We start from the raw sequence: 19,308 nt of genomic DNA, 5'->3' as shown, positions 1-19,308 counted from the left end.
AAGCTAGATGTCAAGAAAGTTTATCACCACATCCAAACACTGAGTCACCCCTGGTAGCCCACTTAAATAGAGAGCTTCAGCAAACACAGGTATAGCAAAGCTTGGTTTCAGCACATATGAAGTGGATGTAAGAATTCTGAGTTTAAAGTATGGTTTCAAAGACTAGAAAAAAAAGGCCAGGAGTAAGCCCTGGCCACTGGCAAACAGTTCAATAAAGATACTAATGGTTAAGTGTAGTTTTGAAGAATTATGACAGCTTTTGGTCAGCTACTGGGAGATTTTGAAAATCCTGCCCTACCAGTCAGTCCAGAAGAGTGAGCTGTATACTCATAGTAAGAATCTCAACATTCACAGTGACCCAAGATCCTCATGACCCAATTCAGGGCTCCTGGTAAAAGGCCAGGCTGGAGCCTGAGCCCTGGAGAGGCCACTGTGTATGAAGGCCACTAGCCCTGACTGCTGGATGTGAATCCCAGGTTCACTCACTATTGACTAGTTCTGTGATCTTGGGTGACTTATTTAACTTACTATTACTTTTGTACTAGTACTTTTGTATTCTAATTTGTAAAATACAGACTAAAACAGTGTCCATTTTATGGTATTATTGTAAGAATGCATGTAAAGCACTTGGAACCATCTCTGGAGTAGTGTCTGCTCAGTACATGTCAGCTATGATGATGGTGTTACTGATGATGGTTCTGACAATGGTAGTGACGGTGATGATGATGGTAGTGGCATGGTTGATGATGGATGATAGTGATGATGGTGATAGTGATGGTGATGATGATAGTAATGATGATGATAAAGTGATGATGATGATGATGATAGTGACAGTGCTGCTGCTGCTGATGGTGATAGTGATGATAGTGATGTGATGGTGAGAATGTTGGTGATAATCATAAGGGCAATCATGGTGAGTATAATGATGTTGATAAATGTGGTAGGTAGTAATTATGTGGAGCCTATCTCTTCCCATAAAGCTACATCTTGAGATCTTAGTCTTCTTTAGTTATTTACATGGAGGAGGAAAGTTGAAGAGCAGAGGCATTTTGGGTAGATCAGGGGAGCAAGACCTAGCTTAATTTAGCAACACTGAGAAATGAAGGATGAAAGAAGAAAGTGAGTTGTGAGTGGGCCTGTCCCAAGCAGACAGTCTCTACCTATATGCGCTTATCACTTGGTATCTGAAAGTAGGAATTGCAAGAGAGAAGAGAGAAAGATGGTAGGATCTGTAGAGCTTACCTTATCCCTTGCCTTCTTCCTAGATACAGGCATTCATTCCTGCATTGGTATTAGGTCCTGCTCCCATGCCCTGCAATGCTGCCTCGACTCTTCTTGGCCATGTGAATGGCCAAAGGAGGGCAAGACATCAGGTGGATATTCAGAGAAGGTAGAGGTGGGAAGAGGAAGAAAAGCATGGTGGCCTGATCCAGTTGACCAGTTTTACTTCATGAAGTAGGAAAGGAGAAGACAGATCTGTTGCTGCCTTTTGCAATACAGTGACCCTGCCTGCGTGTAATTCTGTCCTAGTCTTTGTTTCTGGTTTTCATTAAGCAGGCAGGTTAACTTCTACCATGGTGTGGGAAGTTGGAACTAAAAATGCTTTTAGAAAACCACACAAATCCGTGGACAAAAGCAGTTTGATCTATTAGGGGGAACACGCACTTTGGAGCCAAGCAGGGTTAGGACTGTTTTTCAGCTGTGGACTTTGATTATTTAATCTCTTTCCATCTACATTTACCAATTATAAATAGAATGGGGATAATACATCCCCAATAGAATTGCTGAAGATTGAATAATATAAACCATATATCACACCTTATTAGTTTCCTGGGGATACCATAGCAGTTATCACAAACTGGGGAGCTTAGAATAACAGAATCTTATTCTGTCACAGTTCTGAAGGCTAGAAGTCTGAAATTAAGGTGTTGGCAGAGCTGTGCTCCCTTTGATGGCTGTAGGGAAGAATCCTTCTCTCTTTTTAGCTTCTGGTGGCTCCTGAAAATCTATGGTTGTATCTATCACTCTAATCTCTGCCTCCATGGTCACATGGCCCTCTCTGTGTGAATCTGTCTTTGCATTTCTCTGTCCTTATAAGGAATGTTCATTAGATTTAGGACCACCCTAACCCAGTATCCAACTCAACATGATTATGTTTGCAAAGACCTTATTTCCAAATATGATCACATTTATAGGTACCGGGCATTAAGACTTTGGTATATCCTTTTGGAAGACACTATTGAACCTATTACATGCATCCAAACTAGGGACTGGCAGTTGATGGTGATCAGATACCATTAATTCCCTATCTCCCCATTCTTCCTAAAACTGAAAGAAAAAAAGCATTTGCCTTCTATGAAAGAAGAATCTTGCAAACAAATTACTAATCAATATCCCCTCTGTCCTCTTTAGACACAGATTTTTTTGTTTCCTTTCCATTAGTATTTAATGTAACCTCTGTGCAATGCTGTTCATGTTTATACAGTGTATTGATTTTTTTTCTTATCCAGTAAGCATACATATCAGAGCACAGAGGACTATTTCCAGCACAAATAGACAACTTGCATGTCATTTTCGTGTTAATTAAAATGTAAGATTTAGAGTCAGGAGGATATTCAAATACGGAAACAGAACTGGTTCCCTGACTGTCTCTGATAACAGCATCTTTGGATTGAGGTTGATTGATCAGTAGCCAAAAAAGTCATATGTGGCATTGCTCTTTGATTTAGGTTCCAATAAATGTCTTGGACCGAAGCCCCTGTTTCTGCCCTACCTTGACATTAGCTGTCTTGAAGGTCAAGTTGGCCTTGTTGGTCTGTGAGAAAAATTTAACTTGACTACAGCCTACATTGTTACCACAGGACCAAGGACTGGCTTTATTGTGTTTTTAGCCCCTGAGTAATACATTCAATGTTCTCATAATCTGCAGCCATTCCTGATTAAACTGGTCACAGACTGGCTTCTCCAGTGATGGTGATGATGATAGTCATAGAATTTGGGGTGTAATAGGTTTACCAGCATGCAGAAAAGAGTTCTAATGGTGGGACGCCTGGGTGGTTCAGCAGTTGAGCATCTATCTGCCTTTGGCTCAGGGCATGATCCCAGAATCTGGGATCGAGTCCCACATCTTGGGCTCCTTAAGAGGAGCCTGCTCCTCCCTCTGCCTATATCTCTGCCTCTCTGTGTATCTCTCATGAATAAATAAATAAAATCTAAAACAAAAATTTAATGGTTAAATAATCAGAACTCTGAGGGAAAGGGAAAACTTAAAATTCCTAAAAAGCAAAAACAGATCCTTATAAGAAGTCATCAGACACTTTTATGCCAGAAGACAGTGAGATGGTACCTCCAGTGCTGAAGAAAAATGATTTTGGACCTTGAGTTATAGATTTAGCCAGATTATCAATCAAATGAGGACAAAGTAACAACACTTTTAAGACTTATAAAATAAAATAAAAAAATTTCTAAACAGATTAACTTGAGAATAAATAAATACTGAAAATACTCCATGGAACTTAAAAAAAAAAAGCATCCAAGAAATAGAAAGAAATGGGATCTAAGAAACATAGTTTTGCTTTAAGGAATAATGTATAACAATACTGAAAGCTGTAAAGAGAGGGCTCCAAATGACAGCAGTGCAGCAAGCCTGGAAAGTAACCAGTCCTGATTAGAGCAGAGTGTCAAAGCATTCTGGGAATGACAACTTTAAGAAGAAAGAAACCACTCCCTGCAACAGATACTATCATTAAGGAAATGGTATATGACAGGAAGAAAAAAAGAAGGGCAATGAGAAACTTTAGGGAAAAAAAGTTGCACAAAAAAGAATGCTAGTCCAAATTGAAGCAAGTAAAAATATGGCATGATTTTGAATAATTGATAAACTATAAGAAAAGGGACTGAATTAGAAACATACTGCTTTGAGGAGCAGATGGATAGTGATGTAGGATTATATTTTTTACTTTATTCTTCAGAGAATAACATTTTCCTAATCAGCATTATAATAAAGTCTTTTAATTTTTTTTACTTTTAGTTTCTGGAATTAACTTATAAACAACCACAAAGAATTGTGGTTGCAGAACAAAATATATATGTTATAAGTCTAACAATTTCTGGAAGAAAGAAGTAGGAAAGGCAAGTGTAGGACACTAATTTCATTATCTTTTTTAGTAAGAAGACATAAAACAAAAAATAGTCTCTAAGTGCTGTGAAAGTTGAAGTTTAATTTTTTAATTTGAAGTTACAAAGATAGCTAATTGAAAAACTAAAAATAGTCATTAAAATTGGAAGTGTGGAGAGAGAGAGATTTATAGGTTGCAAATCCTATAAATTTGTAAGGTAAAAATTCATGACCTAAATCCACATCTGTCAAAGCAGGAATTCAGTTAATAGTATGTAATTTGATGAATCAAGAAATAAAGATACATGTTTAATTTTTAGAGTATTTAAGTTAACTAACCATTTTGGTTAACGAAGCCATAAAAACTAAAAACAGTATCTGTTTAAACATTTGCCTCAGGGAAGCTGGGTTAGAGTGGGTAGGGGAAGGTAACAGGAAATTTGCTTTTCTTTTTAAACAGACTTCTGTTAAGAACCCTTTTCCCTAGTACACATACATTACTGTGCTTTTGAAGAGTAACAAAATGGCTACATTATTGCTCATTATATGGATTGAATAATTTATAGAAACTTAAAATATAATCATTCTTTGTTTTGGGAACATTTAGGATCCATACACAGTTGTGTTACTTTATACGGTGCTCTGCAAAAACAGTCATATATAAATAAATAAATCTTTGTGTATATTTCTAGGCCAAACCAACCTTGTATATAAGCTTTTATGCATATTTTTGAATTATTTCCTAAGGAGAGAATCCTAGGCATGAAATTGCTGAGTTAAAGGGCTGACCATTATAAAGCCTCATATGGACACACACATTTTGTCCCTCTTATTTTTGAGTATAGACATTGTGGTGAAAACACTCCAAGGGATGAAACTATTACCAGAATGTGAGGCTCTCAGACCAGGTTTGTTTTTGGGTCCATCTTGTGATAAAATGACTCATTAATGGCCACCATATAGCTTCTCTATTACTATACTAAAGGCGTTTACCTTTATTTTACACAGCCCACAAAGGAAGATACAGCAAGAATCACTGGTGTTTAGTAAGCACATATTAAAGCCAGGCACTCTTTTAATGACTACATTCACCTTCATTCATATTCTTGTGTAATCCTTAGTATGACCCTTGGAGGGCTACTGTCTTAATTTATAAGGGAAGGAGCAGAGGCAGAGAGATGAACTCATCTGCCCAATACTACATGGCCAGTAAGGTCGAGATGGTGCCACACCAGGTGTCTGAGTCCTGAGCCCAAGCTTCACCTACTCTGCTGTTTACAGGTCTGCCTTACCTGTGAATAGGAGGCAGACCTGGGTCAGACCCACTCAGTGCCCACACAAAGAGTATAACCACACAAAGAACCCCAGCTTACAGCCTGGTACACAGTAAATACTCAATAAATAATTGCTGATTGATAAATGAGCCAAACTTTGTACTAATCTCCATATTACTACTTTATTTAATCTTCATTCTATGAGGAAATTTTACCCCATTTTACAGATGAGAGAAGTGAGGTTGCCGGAAGTCAAGTTGCTCATCCAGGGTATCACAGCTGTTTTGACAGAGGTGACATTTCCATCCAGATCTGTAGGATTAAAAATCCAGAGCTCTGTATCTTGTTCAAAGTGTCTTTAGGAGAATTCAAGGAGTTAAGTCTTGTGAAACCCTTAGCCCAGCAGTTCTCAAAGGGTGTTTTTCAAACCAATAGCACAGCAGCAGCCCCTGGGAACTTGGAAAGGCTCTCCTGAGGCCTTGTCCCCAGATCTTGTGAATTGGAAGCTCGGGGTGGGGCACAGTGATGCATGTTTCCACAGGCTGTCCTGGTTCTGATGCATGCATACGTGTGCGAGCAGCCTCAGCCCATTGTGAGTGCTTGTCAGATGCCAGCTGCTGCTGTGGTCTAGGACCTAGGGAACGGGTGGAGGGAGGGGCTCCTCAGGGTGGAGTGTCTAGGACCTACTAGCTTCTCCCAGTTGTTTGATGCCAGCCACTCCTGGCCTGTCACGGATGCATATTTGTCCCAGGTTCTCACTGGCTGGAGTCCAGAGAAAGCCTCTGAGGAGAGAGAGGGCTGGGCATGTTAAGCCAGGTCTTTGGATTGCTTGGCAGCCAGCCACCTCCTGCTGTGCGGTGCTTCCCTGCCCTGTGCATCCTCTAGCCTGGTCCTAAAGTCCAGAGAGGGCTGGGGGGGGGGTGCCTTTCTGATGTTTTTGGGAAGAGGGGTGCAGACAGCATGGGGAGAAGGGAAGGGCACTACAGATTCTTCCTCTGGCCTCTGCAGAAATCTGCCCCCGACTCAAAACAACTCACGGGTCCCTAGTGCTGCCTTAGGTTTCTTACGTGTGGGTTTGGGAATTTAATGTTCTTGAGTGCCTGTGGTACGCCAGGCTCGGCAGGGGTGTGGCCCTACTGCGTGCAAGCCACCATGCTGACTTCCTGGCAGTGTTCATCCTGCTCAGGGCTTCCGACGCACTGTGTGGAAGCCACGCTGTGAGGAAACAGGCTCAGAGAGGTCCGGCAATGGTCTCAGGCCACCAGCCAGTGGGGACAGTTGGGTCCAAACCCAGGTCATTCTTGCTGACTCCATGCTTATTCTGCTGTAACTCTTAGTTATGACCTGACTGAAAGATATGAAGTGTGACCATGGACAAGCCCCTCTCTTCCTCTCGTCCTGTAGGTTGTCCCAAATCACGGCCTCCATGCAGCAGGATTCTTCACAGCCTCTGTCATCTCCTTTGTGCTGACCTGGGTCACACTTTTCTTCATGGCTCGATACCAGTGTTTAAAGGGAGGCCCATTTGCCAGGCATCAGGTGAGTCTCCATGTGTGTTTTGTACCTGGAGGGGGATCGGTTGGCAGGAGATGTGAGGTTGAAGTTTATCCTCCAGCTAGGTGAGTCTCTGCCCTGGATGAATGTCCCCATCCCCAGGGAGATGACGGACACATGCCCATGTCCAGGCTCAGCTGTGGAGACTCTAACAACCATGCCAGGATGTGTCCTTGTCATTCATTGTTTTTATTTATCTTTTTTAAAGATTTATTTATTTATTCATGATAGACACAGACTGAGAGAGAGAGGCAGAAACATAGGCAGAGGGAGAAGCAGGCTCCCTGCAGGGAGTCCGATGTGGGACTTGATCCTACATCCTGGGATCAGACCTGAATTGAAGGCAGGCATCCAACCTCTGAGCCACCCAGGCGTCCCTCATTCATCGTTTTTAAAGCTTTCCGGATGATTCCAGCAAGTGGCCAGGGCTGAGGTCCCCTTGCGATCTGACTGAATAACGGAGCCCCCATCTGGGTGGCCGGCTCTGTGTTCCTGCCACACTGACTCAGGTCCTGGTCCACACTCCTCAATGATCCACACTAACTTCCTCCTCAGGGAGAGAGTGGATCTGTCAGCCCGGCTTGGGAAGCCCCCCCAGGGCCAGCTTCTGCCCACCTCTGCTGCCATTTTCTACTTCACTCCTCAGCCCCAGTCGAGGCAGTAACTCAGCGTTCCCTGAGATCATCAGCTCACCATACTCACCCCGGATGCTTTCCCATCCTCTCTGCCCTTCGTGAGTGTAGTGCTGGCTGGGGTGGGGGCCCTCTCTCCGGGTTCCGGCACTAGTTTCTGTAGACCCCACCCAGCACACCTCCTAATCTGTTGGGCCCACCTGTGAACGTCTTATTCTCTCTATTCCTGCCTTGGTCTGGATTCCCACAGAAGCACACCCCGGGGCCAGGACCCAAACACAAGTAGCCTGTATGGGAAGTGATGCCAGGAGGTAGTGGTGTGGGGTTGGGAAGTGAGGCAGGAAGGAAAGCCGCTGGTCAGGTTACTTCTGTGGGTCCCTGGAGCTTCACCCTGCCTGGGACCTCTGGGGACTGTATGTAACTCATCTCAGAATCATTCCACCCAAGGAGGGAAGGAGCTGGAGTATATACTACACCCCGCTAATCATCAGTCAAGGACATGGGGGCATAGGGGCCATTAGAAGGTAGGGGAGGAAGGCCTGTCCTTCCCACTGAGAAGGCACTTTGAGACCAGAGAACAGAGCAGGCCACTGCATACTATTTACACAGAGTTTTATTCAGGGTAACTTAATTGGTAGGTGATCAGGTGAGGGGCGATCCAGGGGCTGAGCAGCTATTCTTACAGAGTCCAGACCTTACTCCACAGATTTTATAGAGTGAGGGGACATGCAGAGGGCACTGTAGTGAGATCAAAGGGTCCACTGACACCTTCATGGGTTCGAGAGCACCTCACTGACAGCTGCCCTTTCATTAGATCTCGTGGCACCATCTGTGCATCAGGAGGGGGAAAGACTATGTTATCTTTAAAAAATTTATGGAAGGCCTAAACAAACCTCTCACTTCTGGCCTTCCTGGGCATTTCTAAGGAATGTATATTAATCTCCAAGGGGCCAGAACACATAGCCCCAAGAGAGGACATGAATGAGATGGAGGGCCACAGATAGAGTCAGTATTGCCAGTGCTCCTGCAGGGGCCGGACACAGGGGGACCTTATTTCCCTGGCATGGGCCCTGAGGGCCAGCAAAAGCCTTTAGGAAAAGAAGTGTGGGTATTGGCTGAGAGATCTTGGGCTAGTGGACACTGGAGCAGTAAGGGCGAGGGGACATGGGTAGATAACAGGTGGTATCTGCCACCATCCCCACTACTTGGTACGGAACCTGGTGCTTGGAAGGCCCTGAATAAATGTGTGGGAATGAACGAGCCTTCAGCCCATCAGTGGTTGGACAGACAGGAAGGAAATCAGAGCCGCAGTTCATAGAGTGCAATGAGCTCCATGAGAAGACGCTTGAGGCAGTAAGTGTCATGGCATGTTGTTGGTCCCTCCAGGACCATGGAGGGCTGGAGCTGCTGTGACCCAGTGTCACCCAGGGGCCCAGCACCTTGAAGGGAACATCAGCCATCCCTCCCCTTCACTCTATATTGAGGAACCTGAGGCCCATGAAGTTGAAACACTTGGGTCAAGTGGCCACATGTAGGCTGGACTTGGCTTCTGGGGGCCATTTCTGGAGGCTGGAGGGCCTGTCTCATTGCTCTCTTGGTGTCTGCTTCCCAGAGGAGAGGTCGGTCATTTCAAAGTGATATGGGCCCACAGTGTCTGTGGCAGGCGAAAGGGAGGAGGAGACAAAGGGCCCCTCTTAACAGACCTTCAGCTTGTCTCCCAGAGCCACTATCAATCACAGAACAAAACTTCCCTGCTGCTATGATGAAGGAGCAGGAATCATTTCCTGGAGATGAAAGGCTGATCATTACACCTGCAGAGAGGAAAGCAAAGTGTTGATTTAAGGCCTGAAGACCCTTGAAGTTCACAGAATGAACTCTTTTCACATTTTTCTTTATTTTTGCCAGCCCAAGGCCACCAGTGAGACAGTGTGCTATAAAACACAAGACAGTCTTCTTCACCTTTTCTAGCACTTCGCTCCGTCTATCTTATGAGTTAGATCGACTTGGGACCAGATGCCAACCCTGACTCTTCATGGACTATGTGAATGCAGATAACCCCTCTGAGCTGTGGTTTCTTGTATGTAATGTGGGGGCAATAGCACTTATTTTGCGGTGACAGTTTCATGATGATAACATATCCAAGGCACAGGGAGAGGAATTCTTAAATATTTGCTATAGTTATCACCTCTTTGAAGAATTAATAATAAGGACAAAATGATCCAATCATTGGGTTGGGCTTAATTATCTCCCATGTCACTTCCATCTGACAATTCTATATTCTAATTAGAAACCAGCCAGATGCATGTCGAAGTCTGTCTGCCAACTGGAAATTCCCTCTGTACGATGATGATTATGGTGATGGTGATGATGGTGACGATGATGGTTTTGATGATGGTGATGGTGGTGATGATGATGGTGATGATGGTGATAGTGATTGTGAGGATGGTTGTGGTGCTGGTGGTGTTGATGATGATGGTACTGGTGGTGATGATGGTGATAACGATGATTATGAGGATGGTGGTGGTGATGGTAATCATGGTGAAATATTTTTATTTTTATTTTTATTTTTTTATTTTTTGTTGAGTGAAATATTTTTATAGGTCTTTACAAGTTGCAGAGGCCTTTCCATACATTGTTTTGCTTATATGCACAGTAACCCTATGCAGGGCTACTGGGATTATGATCCCATTTCTTTGATGAGAAAATGGAGGCCCAGGGCAATGCAGTGTCTTGTCTGAGTTTACCCTCCTCACAGGTGATGGGGCCACCAAGTTTCTCTGACTGCAGGTCCCTGCTTTTCCCCCATGATTTTCTCAGCACAGGACATTCATAAGAAGGCCTACTCCATTGTTCTTGAAATTTCCCTGCAGGTTCAGCATCACGAGAGCAAGCTGGAGCACTCCCAGTTTACCTCAGCTGATGGTGTCAATGAGGACCTTGCGCTGAATGACCAAATGATTGACATTCTGTCTTCAGAGGACCCTGGGAGCATGCTTCAAGCCTTAGAAGAGTAAGAATTCTCAATCACATTATACTTGCTTGGATATGATGACTGCTTAACTGCACTGGCCTGAGAGCAAACACTGAGTATGTTGCATTCATTCACTCATTCATTCATTCAGTTAATCATTCATGTGTTACTCAGTAGTCATTGTGGAACTACAGCTATGCTTAGTATTTGGGAAAAGGGATGAATAAGACGTAGTTTGTGCTATGATCTAATGGGAAAGACAGTCACATAAACGAAAGTGACCATAAAAGTTTGATGAACACCATGCTGCTAAAAGGAGGCTTTCCAGGTGGACTAAGAGAAGGAAGACTTCAGGCAGAGGGAAGAAAGGGCAGATGAAAGGATAGGAAATGAGCAAGATGCATTTGGTGAAGCACAGTAACTCGGTTCAACTGATGTGTGGATTGAGGTATTGAGTACAGAGAAATAAAGGAAGAGGCTGGAGAGAGGGGCCAGGCCAGGCAGTGTGTTTGCCGAACTGAATTCCATTCTTTTTATTTATTTAACGAATACGTAACAATGTACCTCCTGTGTACAGTAGAACCTAGAGCCAGACCCAGTTCCAAACACTTCGTGAATACTAACTTGTAATCCTCTTAGCCACCCTATGGAGCAGGTATTGCTGCTCTTACCATCTCATGGATGAGGATTTGAGAGAGGCTGTGGAGCTTGCCCCAGGGCACACACTTGAAAACAGAGAGCCAGGCTCAAGCCCAGGCAGTCTGGCTGCAGGGCGCATGCTTGCGATCAGGATGCTGCTGCACTGGCCACAGTGTCTCACTCGATGAGGCTCATCAGCGTGGCCTTTCCTCCTGTCCCTTTTGCAAATATTTGCAGAGGGCTTCTTTATATGTGTCCTTTCTCCAGTTGTCTTCTAAAATGCTGTCTCATCTTTTACTTCTTCAAACATATGAAGCATAATTATCTTAAAGTTTCTGAAACTTTATTATCTCCCATTACCTGTGCCTGCTCTCTATTGTTGCTCCTAGGTTGTGGTCCTAGCTCCTGGTCTTGTCCTGTGCCTGGGTCATTTTGTTTTTTAGTTTTTAGTTTAGTTTAGTTTAGTTTTGTTTTATTGGAGTTCAATTTGCCAACATGTAGTATAACACCCAGTGCTCATCCTGTCAAGTGCCCCCCTCAGTGCCCGTCACCCAGTCACCCCACCCCACCCCCGCCCACCTCCCTTTTCACCACTCCATCACTCCTTGTTCATTTCCCAGAGTTAGGTGTCTCTCATGTTTTGTCACCCTCACTGATATTTTCACTCATTTTCTCTCCTTTCCTTTTATTCCCTTTCACTAATTTTTATATTCCCCAAATGAATGAGACCGTATAATGTTTGTCCTCCGATTGACTTATTTCACTCAGCATAATACCCTCCAGTTCCATCGACATCGAAGCAAATGGTGAGTATTTGTCATTTCTAATGGCTGAGTAATATTCCATTGTATACATAGACCACAGCTTCTTTATCCATTCATCTTTCGATGGACACCGAGGCTCATTCCACAGTTTGGCTTTTGTGGACATTGCTGCTAGAAACATTGGGGTGCAGGTGTCTTGGCATTTCACTGCATCTGCATCTTTGGGGTAAATCCTCAATAGTGCAATCCTGGGTCGTAGGGCAGATCTATTTTTAACTCTTTGAGGAACCTCCACACAGTTTTCCAGAGTGGCCACACCAGTTCACATTCCCACCAACAGTGCAGGAGGGTTCCCCTTTCTCCACGCCCTCTCCAACATTTTCTGTTTCCTGTCTTGTTAATTTTCCCCATTCTCACTGGTGTGAGGTGGTATCTCATTGTGGTTTTGATTTGTATTTCCCTGATGGCCAATGGTGCGGAGCATTTTCTCACGTGCTTGTTGGCCATGTCTATGTCTTCCTCTGTGAGATTTCTCTTCATGTCTTCTGCCCATTTCATGATTGGATTGTTTTATTCTTTGCTGTTGAGTTTGATAAGTTCTTTATAGATCTTGGATACTAGCCCTTTACTAGTCATTTGCAGATATCTTCTCCCATCCTGTAGGGTGTCTTTTAGTTTTGTTGACTGTTTCTTTTGCTGTGCAGAAGCTTTTTATCTTGATGAGGTATGCCTGGGTCATTTTGATTGTGTGCCTTTGGTCCCCATACTAATGCTCTTCAGTAAGGCATCCTCTTTTTCCTATTTGCTAGTTGAAGGATCTGATGCTCTTCTAAGTGAAGAGGTATGGAACAGCCACACATTTAGTAAGTGACAGGACAGGACTGGAGCTTTCTCTGTAGAATCTCAGCCATGTTATGTTTCACAAATATTCTCTGAGTCCTGGTTTCTTCATCTCCGGGTGGGGGAAACCAGAAGTGCTGTAAAGTTTCATGATGGGAAAGGGACTTGGTGGCAGAGTCTTCCCTGGAGTTTTGCATCTCTGAGTTGGGGCCTGACTTAACAGGAGATGAGCAGATGGTAAAGAGAAGCACTCAAGATGCTCATCCCTTCTAGGAGTCTTAAGAGCGGTGCAAACAGCAACTGGTAGTGGGAGAGCCTGGGAGCAAGATCTAACAGCTCTGGTCCTGTCTCCCTGGGGCCTGGAAACTGTCCCGTGGCGGGCAGAGACGGACTCAAGAGAGCACAAGAAATGGAGAGAACTGTCTCTACTTCCTTAGGAGTGACTGGTCACTGGTCTGAGAGAAGTGCTCTCTCGTGTCCAACTCTTGGCACTTTGTGAGCTATGGGGGTTCTGAGCACAGAGGGACTTCCATCCTGCTGGAGGGTTGTCCCTTCCCAGCCGAGTGCCATCCTCCAGTGTCAGACCTTCAGGCCCATACCTGCTGGGCTGTCCTTGCACCCAGCTGGGCATTGGGCCTTGTTCATCTGTTTCTGGGTCTAGGCTCATGTGGCGTGGCTAACTGCGTTTTGCACAGCCATTCAGGTGTGATCCTTCTTTTTAGCTTAATTCCCTAATCAGAATGCCAAGGGCAACAAATCAGAATTTGCCACGCTACCCAAGAGGAAAGAGGGAGGGGAAGAGTGGATGGGTAGTGGAGTGGCTGGCCACTGGCAGAGATTCATGAATGTCTCTCATTACATTAAATGGTAGGCGCTGGTGATTATAAAAGTGTTGCCTAGCTAAAAGTGTGTTGTCTTCCAAAACATGGAAAGGAAAAGTAGAGTGAGATGACTTGGCTTGTGTGATCAGCACCTAGAAATTAATTTGCAGGTAGGTCGTACTCTGCAACCTCTGGCCAAAGGAATTAGGGTTATAATTAGCATATGTATATATGTAATACGTATGTATTACATACACACACAGTACATGTGTACTAATACGCAACAGTACATGTAGTAACATATCATAGTAACAGCGTATAATGTGAACGGTATTAGTATCATATGGAAGGTATCAATCATCCTGTCTTTGTTGTTAGTTCAAGAAGTGATGGTGTATAAGGAGCACGGGCTTGGGATCCCTGGGTGGCACAGCGGTTTGGCGCCTGCCTTTGGCCCAGGGCGCGATCCTGGAGACCCGGGATCGAATCCCACGTCGGGCTCCCGGTGCTTGGAGCCTGCTTCTCCCTCTGCCTATGTCTCTGCCTCTCTCTCTCTCTCTGTGTGACTATCATAAATAAAAAAAAAAAAAAAAAAAAAAAAAGGAGCACGGGCTTCCTTGAGCCCCACATTCTATGAAGTGAACAGGCTGCAATGTGCTGGTCCTGGTGTGTAGAGTGCTCGGAGGACATTGAGGTTACCAAGATTTTATTCTTGTAAATCCCTCGGAGCTCTGGACTTTTCTATTTATTTCTCCTTGGGAGCCCCTCTTGTTTTGCCTGAAGAGTGTTTAACATTGATTGTGGAGCATGACCTGAGAGTGCTCAGCTGGAGAGCTGCATTTGTCCTGGTCTCCTCCCTTACCCCTCTCTTCCCCCTCCCTCTCCCCCACCGCCCCCATCCCAACATTCATTATTTATTGAGCACTTGCTGTGTTTCAGACTCCGTGGTTGAATGCTCGTTTTAGGGACCTGGTGTTTGTTTGGTTTTTTTTCGATCATAGCATTGTCAGTTACTTTTAATCTTTCCATCTTGACTTAAAGTTGGGCTTTGGAGCTTCCAGAAAGAAAATGTCACTCAGAATGTCAGGGGCTTAGTATGCATGGAAGTCTGTGATTGTCTTTCCACCAAAAAAAAAAAAAAAAAAAAAGCTTTTTTTCCCTCTAACAAATAATTTATCCCATTTGTAATTCTTATGTGAAATTTAGCTGGGCTTCTAAATATGTCATTATGTGACTTGATTGCTGCCTCGTTTCTCAGACCCATCAGAGCCCTGACCTTGGTCTCTTTTGCTGATTTACCTTTGATAAAGAGCATCTCCTTGGTTTGCGTGGTGGTTTATCTTTTACATCATTTCTTCATGGGCTGTCTCACCGAGAGTATCTGAGGGAGAGGGGTTGCCTTGGATTTGTGTCAGGCTCTTAGACAGTTGTCATAATGGAGGCAGCTTAGCTCTGGACAGGCAGAGGCAAGAGGGAGGAGAAACTGGGAGAACTGGGTACCTCTGTCTGCTCCTGGAAGTTTCTAGAAGCACAGAGAGCCCCACAGTATCTTAGCTCTAGCATTGTTCTGGCCCAGATCACCGCCAGGCACCTCTTGCCTGTGACCTTAGGTAATTCTCACAATGGCTCTGGAAGGGAAGCTGATGTTTAAAAAGTTTGATTGGTTTTGCCTAAGGTCACACAAGTGACTGGTGATGGGTTTGCCCCCAGGCCCATATCCTTTCAGATCCACTGTTCTATTGACAAAACAGTGTTTAAAAAAGATGACACTTAGAATTTTCCAGAAACACAAAGGGAAAGAAGAAAGTAAGTCCTGGCCAGTGTTTATTTCCTGTTATTTAAAGGAAGCTCATAGCTATCTTTTTTTTTTTTAATATTTTATTTATTTATTCATGAGACACAGAGAGAGACAGAGACACAGGCAGAGGGAGAAACAGGCTCTTCACTGAGAGCCTGATGTGGGACTCGATTCCGGGACTCCAGGATCACGCCCTGGGCCAAAGGCAGACGCTAACCGCTGAGCCACCCAGGGATCCCCAACACATTGCTATCTTTTGATGTTGCCAGCATCCTGTTCTAGACTCTCTAAATTGTGGTTTCTAGGCGAACAGAATAGGCATTCGGTGAGTATTGGTTGAATTGAGGCTTTTAGATCCATGCCTTGAGTGGTTTCCTGCACCCGCCATGTAGTAGGATTTTTTTACAACTGCACCATTTTTATTCTATATTAATGCTGCTGAGATGTGATTTTGTTTCTCATTTCCGGAACTCAGGGTAATGGAGCAGCTCACCCCAAATTCTGGTAGTTCGTTTGTTCTTTCTGGGTAATTTGCTCCTGTGTGCAATCATTTTTAAAACACAGGAGGCCCTGGCTCGACACTGGCAAATCGTCTGGGTGGTGGTCCTCGTGGGATGCACACAAGCAGAATATGAAGGCCCGTGTGGATAACCCTGCAGTTCTATGGTGTAGAGGGGCTATAAAGCAGCAAAATGCTCTGTTGCAGAATAGCAGGGGCTCGCTTTCCCCTGGGGGTACCGGGAGGCCCTCTAGGGGAGGCTCAGGAGAGCTGAGACTTGAGTGGTGAGCACCCCGTGGGGGCTGCATGGATGGAGCTCAGGGAGGGACATACGTGGGCACTTAGGGTCTAGAAGGGGATGAGGCCAGCGTGGCCGTAGCACACGGTAGTGGGCTGGAGGGTCACGCAGAGCCAGTGTGAGCATGACCTGGAGCAGCTTCCATTATTCATCCTGACTTCCCTGCCCTTGACTTTCTTCCTGTCACTCAAGGCTGTCAGAAGCCACCTTAGGTGTCTTGTCTGTGTCTTGTCTTGTCTTTAATGTTGGACTCTGTCTTCCCAGCTAGGCAGGAAGTTCACAAAGGTGGGGACTTTCTGTCTTGTGTGCTGATTTATTCTGAGTGCTTCAAGCACTGCCTAGCACACAGTAGGTGCTTGTGGAGGTGGGGCCATACAACAGTGGCAAACTTGATGGAGAGTCACCAGCAGGTAGAATGGGGCCTCTCTGGTTAATTGGACAGGAAAGATGGTGAGAAGGGGCAGGGTTACTCCAAACAGAAGTTAGTGCTGTAGGTTCAGGTTTGACATGGCCTCGCAGGCTGCCCAGAGTTGGCACCAGGGGGTTGGGCTGTGGCGGGACACCCTTGCAGAGCAACACTCGGTTGGCAGCCACTAGTCCCTTGGCTGGGCTGCACCCAGCCTCTCACTCAGGGCTGATGTCCCAGGAGGACCTCCACGGGGTAGGTCTGTGTGATGTCCCTCCCACAGGCTCCACAGAGGTCTGCAGAATCAAGGAATGGATGAGGGAGGAGGAGCAGCAGCACCCACTGATGGCTTGGGAGTGGGGTCTGTGGGAGAAGAGCTGTCAGCACCCAGGGGGAAGGTGCTGCTGCTTCCTAAGATGAGGAAAGAGGGAGACTGAGTTTTGAGGAAAAGATCTAGAGGCCTTTCTGAGCTGGGTGAGTTGGAGATACCTACAGACACCAGATGGATGTGTCAGGAGGAGCCCGAAGGTCTGTTCAGATGCAGGTGGGGTAGGAGTGGGGACTGCAGGTGGCAGGACAGGGAAGGAGGGGGAAACCCCCAGAAAGTGGAGAGAGGTGTGGAGGGGAATGGGAAGGCGCCTCAGGAACCATAGCCTTTACACCCTCAGCAAAGTGACAGGAAACCAGGGGAATGAGAGCAGGAGAGAAAAGGAGTCCTAGAAGAGGGGGCGGCCAGCCTGCTGTGCAGGGAAGCATCAGAGTAAAGAGAACCCGGGGCCATGAGAAGGACAGTTACGGTGATGTCAGAGGCTCTGAATGCTCTGCTGGGGATGGTCCTCCACAGACAGGGGAGGCTCAGGGACAATTGCAGGAAATGGTACTGAGAGGCTGGGAGCCAGAGCTCTGGTGTCAGCACCAGAGAGAGGCCGGGGCCATCGTCCTGGGAAGGGAAGTCCAGAGCATGCAGAGATGCCTGCAGGTGCGTGATGGGTGGTGTGAACATGGCACGTCCCTATATGATACTTCCCAATGAAGTGCGAGGTGATGACATGAGGAAGAAGAGGGGAGGACTGTAGGAAGGTATGGGATAGTCCTGCCAGAGTGGGGGTGGTGGCTTCTAGCAGAACCCCAAAGAATTAGCGGGTAGGGAGAGTGCCCACTTTCCAAAAGGAAAATCAGCCTTAATACATTAGAGCAACATATTCACATATAGAGACATATAAATGCAATCCCAGGAGCCAATGTAGCTAGGAACATTATAGTATATATGGCTTTTTATTCTCTAATTTTTTTATATAACTCCTTATTTGCTTAGAATCTATATTTCCAAAAGAGTATACCTTGATTAGCAAAAAGAGGTAGTATTCTGAAAGAGGAAAACTCACTGATTCTACAGGTAGAGGTTTAAGATAAAGATAATAAATAAACAAGTACAACATATTATAATAAACTAGGACACCTATTATGGTATTCTGATACTGAATTAGCTTTTAAAATCAAGGCTATTTTGTCACTTTAGCTATGTTATTATATGTTACTATAGGTCTTTCAAATAGTTTTCCTTTGGTATTAGAAAGTTTTCTTCTTTTTAAATAGCAATAACATTTCAAACAGGCAATTTTTATTTAGAGATGGTAAACGCTGGAGGTCTGGCGGCCTGGATGCAGGACTCGTTTCTGCAGGTGCTCTGGTGGGAGGTAGAGGCTGCTGGAGGTCAAGTGGTAGAGCCCAGAGGTTAAGAGATGGGGTTGAGACACATGACTACCTGGATTGGGTCCCAGCAGTGCCACTGACTAGCAGGTGACTCTAGGTGCCATATCTATCGCGTACGGATAACTGTGGCTGCCTCGTAGGGTGCTAGGACAGAAGCTGGCCGCACGCGGCGTTGTAGGTGAGCTGGAGGAGTATTTCCTGTGGCCGCTCTAATAACTCACTACACACTTGGGAGGCCCAAGGAACAGAGTTATTCTCTCATGGGGCTGGAGGCCAGAGGCCCAGAGTTGGTTTCACTGGGCTAAAGACAAGTGTTGGCAGGGCCGCCTCCCTTCAGACACTCCAGGGTGGAGTCCTTCCCTCTTCTTCCAGCTTCTGGGGCTGCTAGCAGCAGTCCTCAACTTGTGGCCATGTCCCTCCGGTCTCCACCTCCAGGTGGACTCCTCTCCATCTGTGCGTATCTAGTCTCCTCTGCCTCTGCCTTAGGGAGACATTTGTGATCGGGTTTAGGGCCCACAGATAAGCCAAGGTGATCTCCACACCTCATGATCTTTCACTTAATTACACTTCCAAAGGTCCTTTGTTTTTATAAGACCACATTTCCAGATTCCAGGGATTTGGACCTCGTATCCCTGGGTGGCCATTATTTAAGGAAATGATCAGAAAAATCTGAAAAGATGGGGCACCTGGGTGGCTCAGTCGGTTTAGTGTCTGCCTTTGGCTCAAGTCATGATCCCAGGGCCCTGGGATCGAGCCTCATGTCAGGCTCCCTGCTTAGGGGGGAGTCTCCTTCTCCCTCTCTTCCCTGCTTGTGCTCCTATCTCTTTCTCTCTCAAAAAAAAAAAAAAAAAAAAAAAAAAAAAAAAAAAAAAAAAAAACAACACACAGTCTTTTATAAAAAGCATTTAAAAAAAAAAAAAGAAAAATCTCTAAAGAATGAGAGAGAAGGAGAGATTTGAGGGGGTCTGTGGACTGGGTAAGT

At 45.3% G+C, this 19,308-nt stretch overlaps 1 protein-coding gene across 5 annotated transcripts in view; it reads left to right on the top strand.

The window, feature by feature from the left end:
• Positions 1-19,308, top strand: part of EVC2 (EvC ciliary complex subunit 2) — a 127,500-nt gene that overhangs the window by 34,091 nt on the left and 74,101 nt on the right. For all 5 annotated transcript variants that reach the window (XM_072737794.1, XM_072737796.1, XM_072737795.1 and 2 more), the window contains exons 8-9: positions 6,796-6,930; positions 10,448-10,587. In XM_072737794.1, coding sequence (XP_072593895.1) covers positions 6,796-6,930; positions 10,448-10,587 — 275 coding nt within the window. The remainder of the gene's footprint in view (positions 1-6,795; positions 6,931-10,447; positions 10,588-19,308) is intronic.

This window comes from Vulpes vulpes, chromosome 14 (genome assembly GCF_048418805.1).
Source record: "Vulpes vulpes isolate BD-2025 chromosome 14, VulVul3, whole genome shotgun sequence".
Taxonomy (NCBI): Eukaryota; Metazoa; Chordata; class Mammalia; order Carnivora; family Canidae; genus Vulpes; species Vulpes vulpes.
The sequence above is the reverse complement of the archived record's forward strand: the minus strand, read 5'-3'. Positions and strand labels throughout refer to the sequence as shown.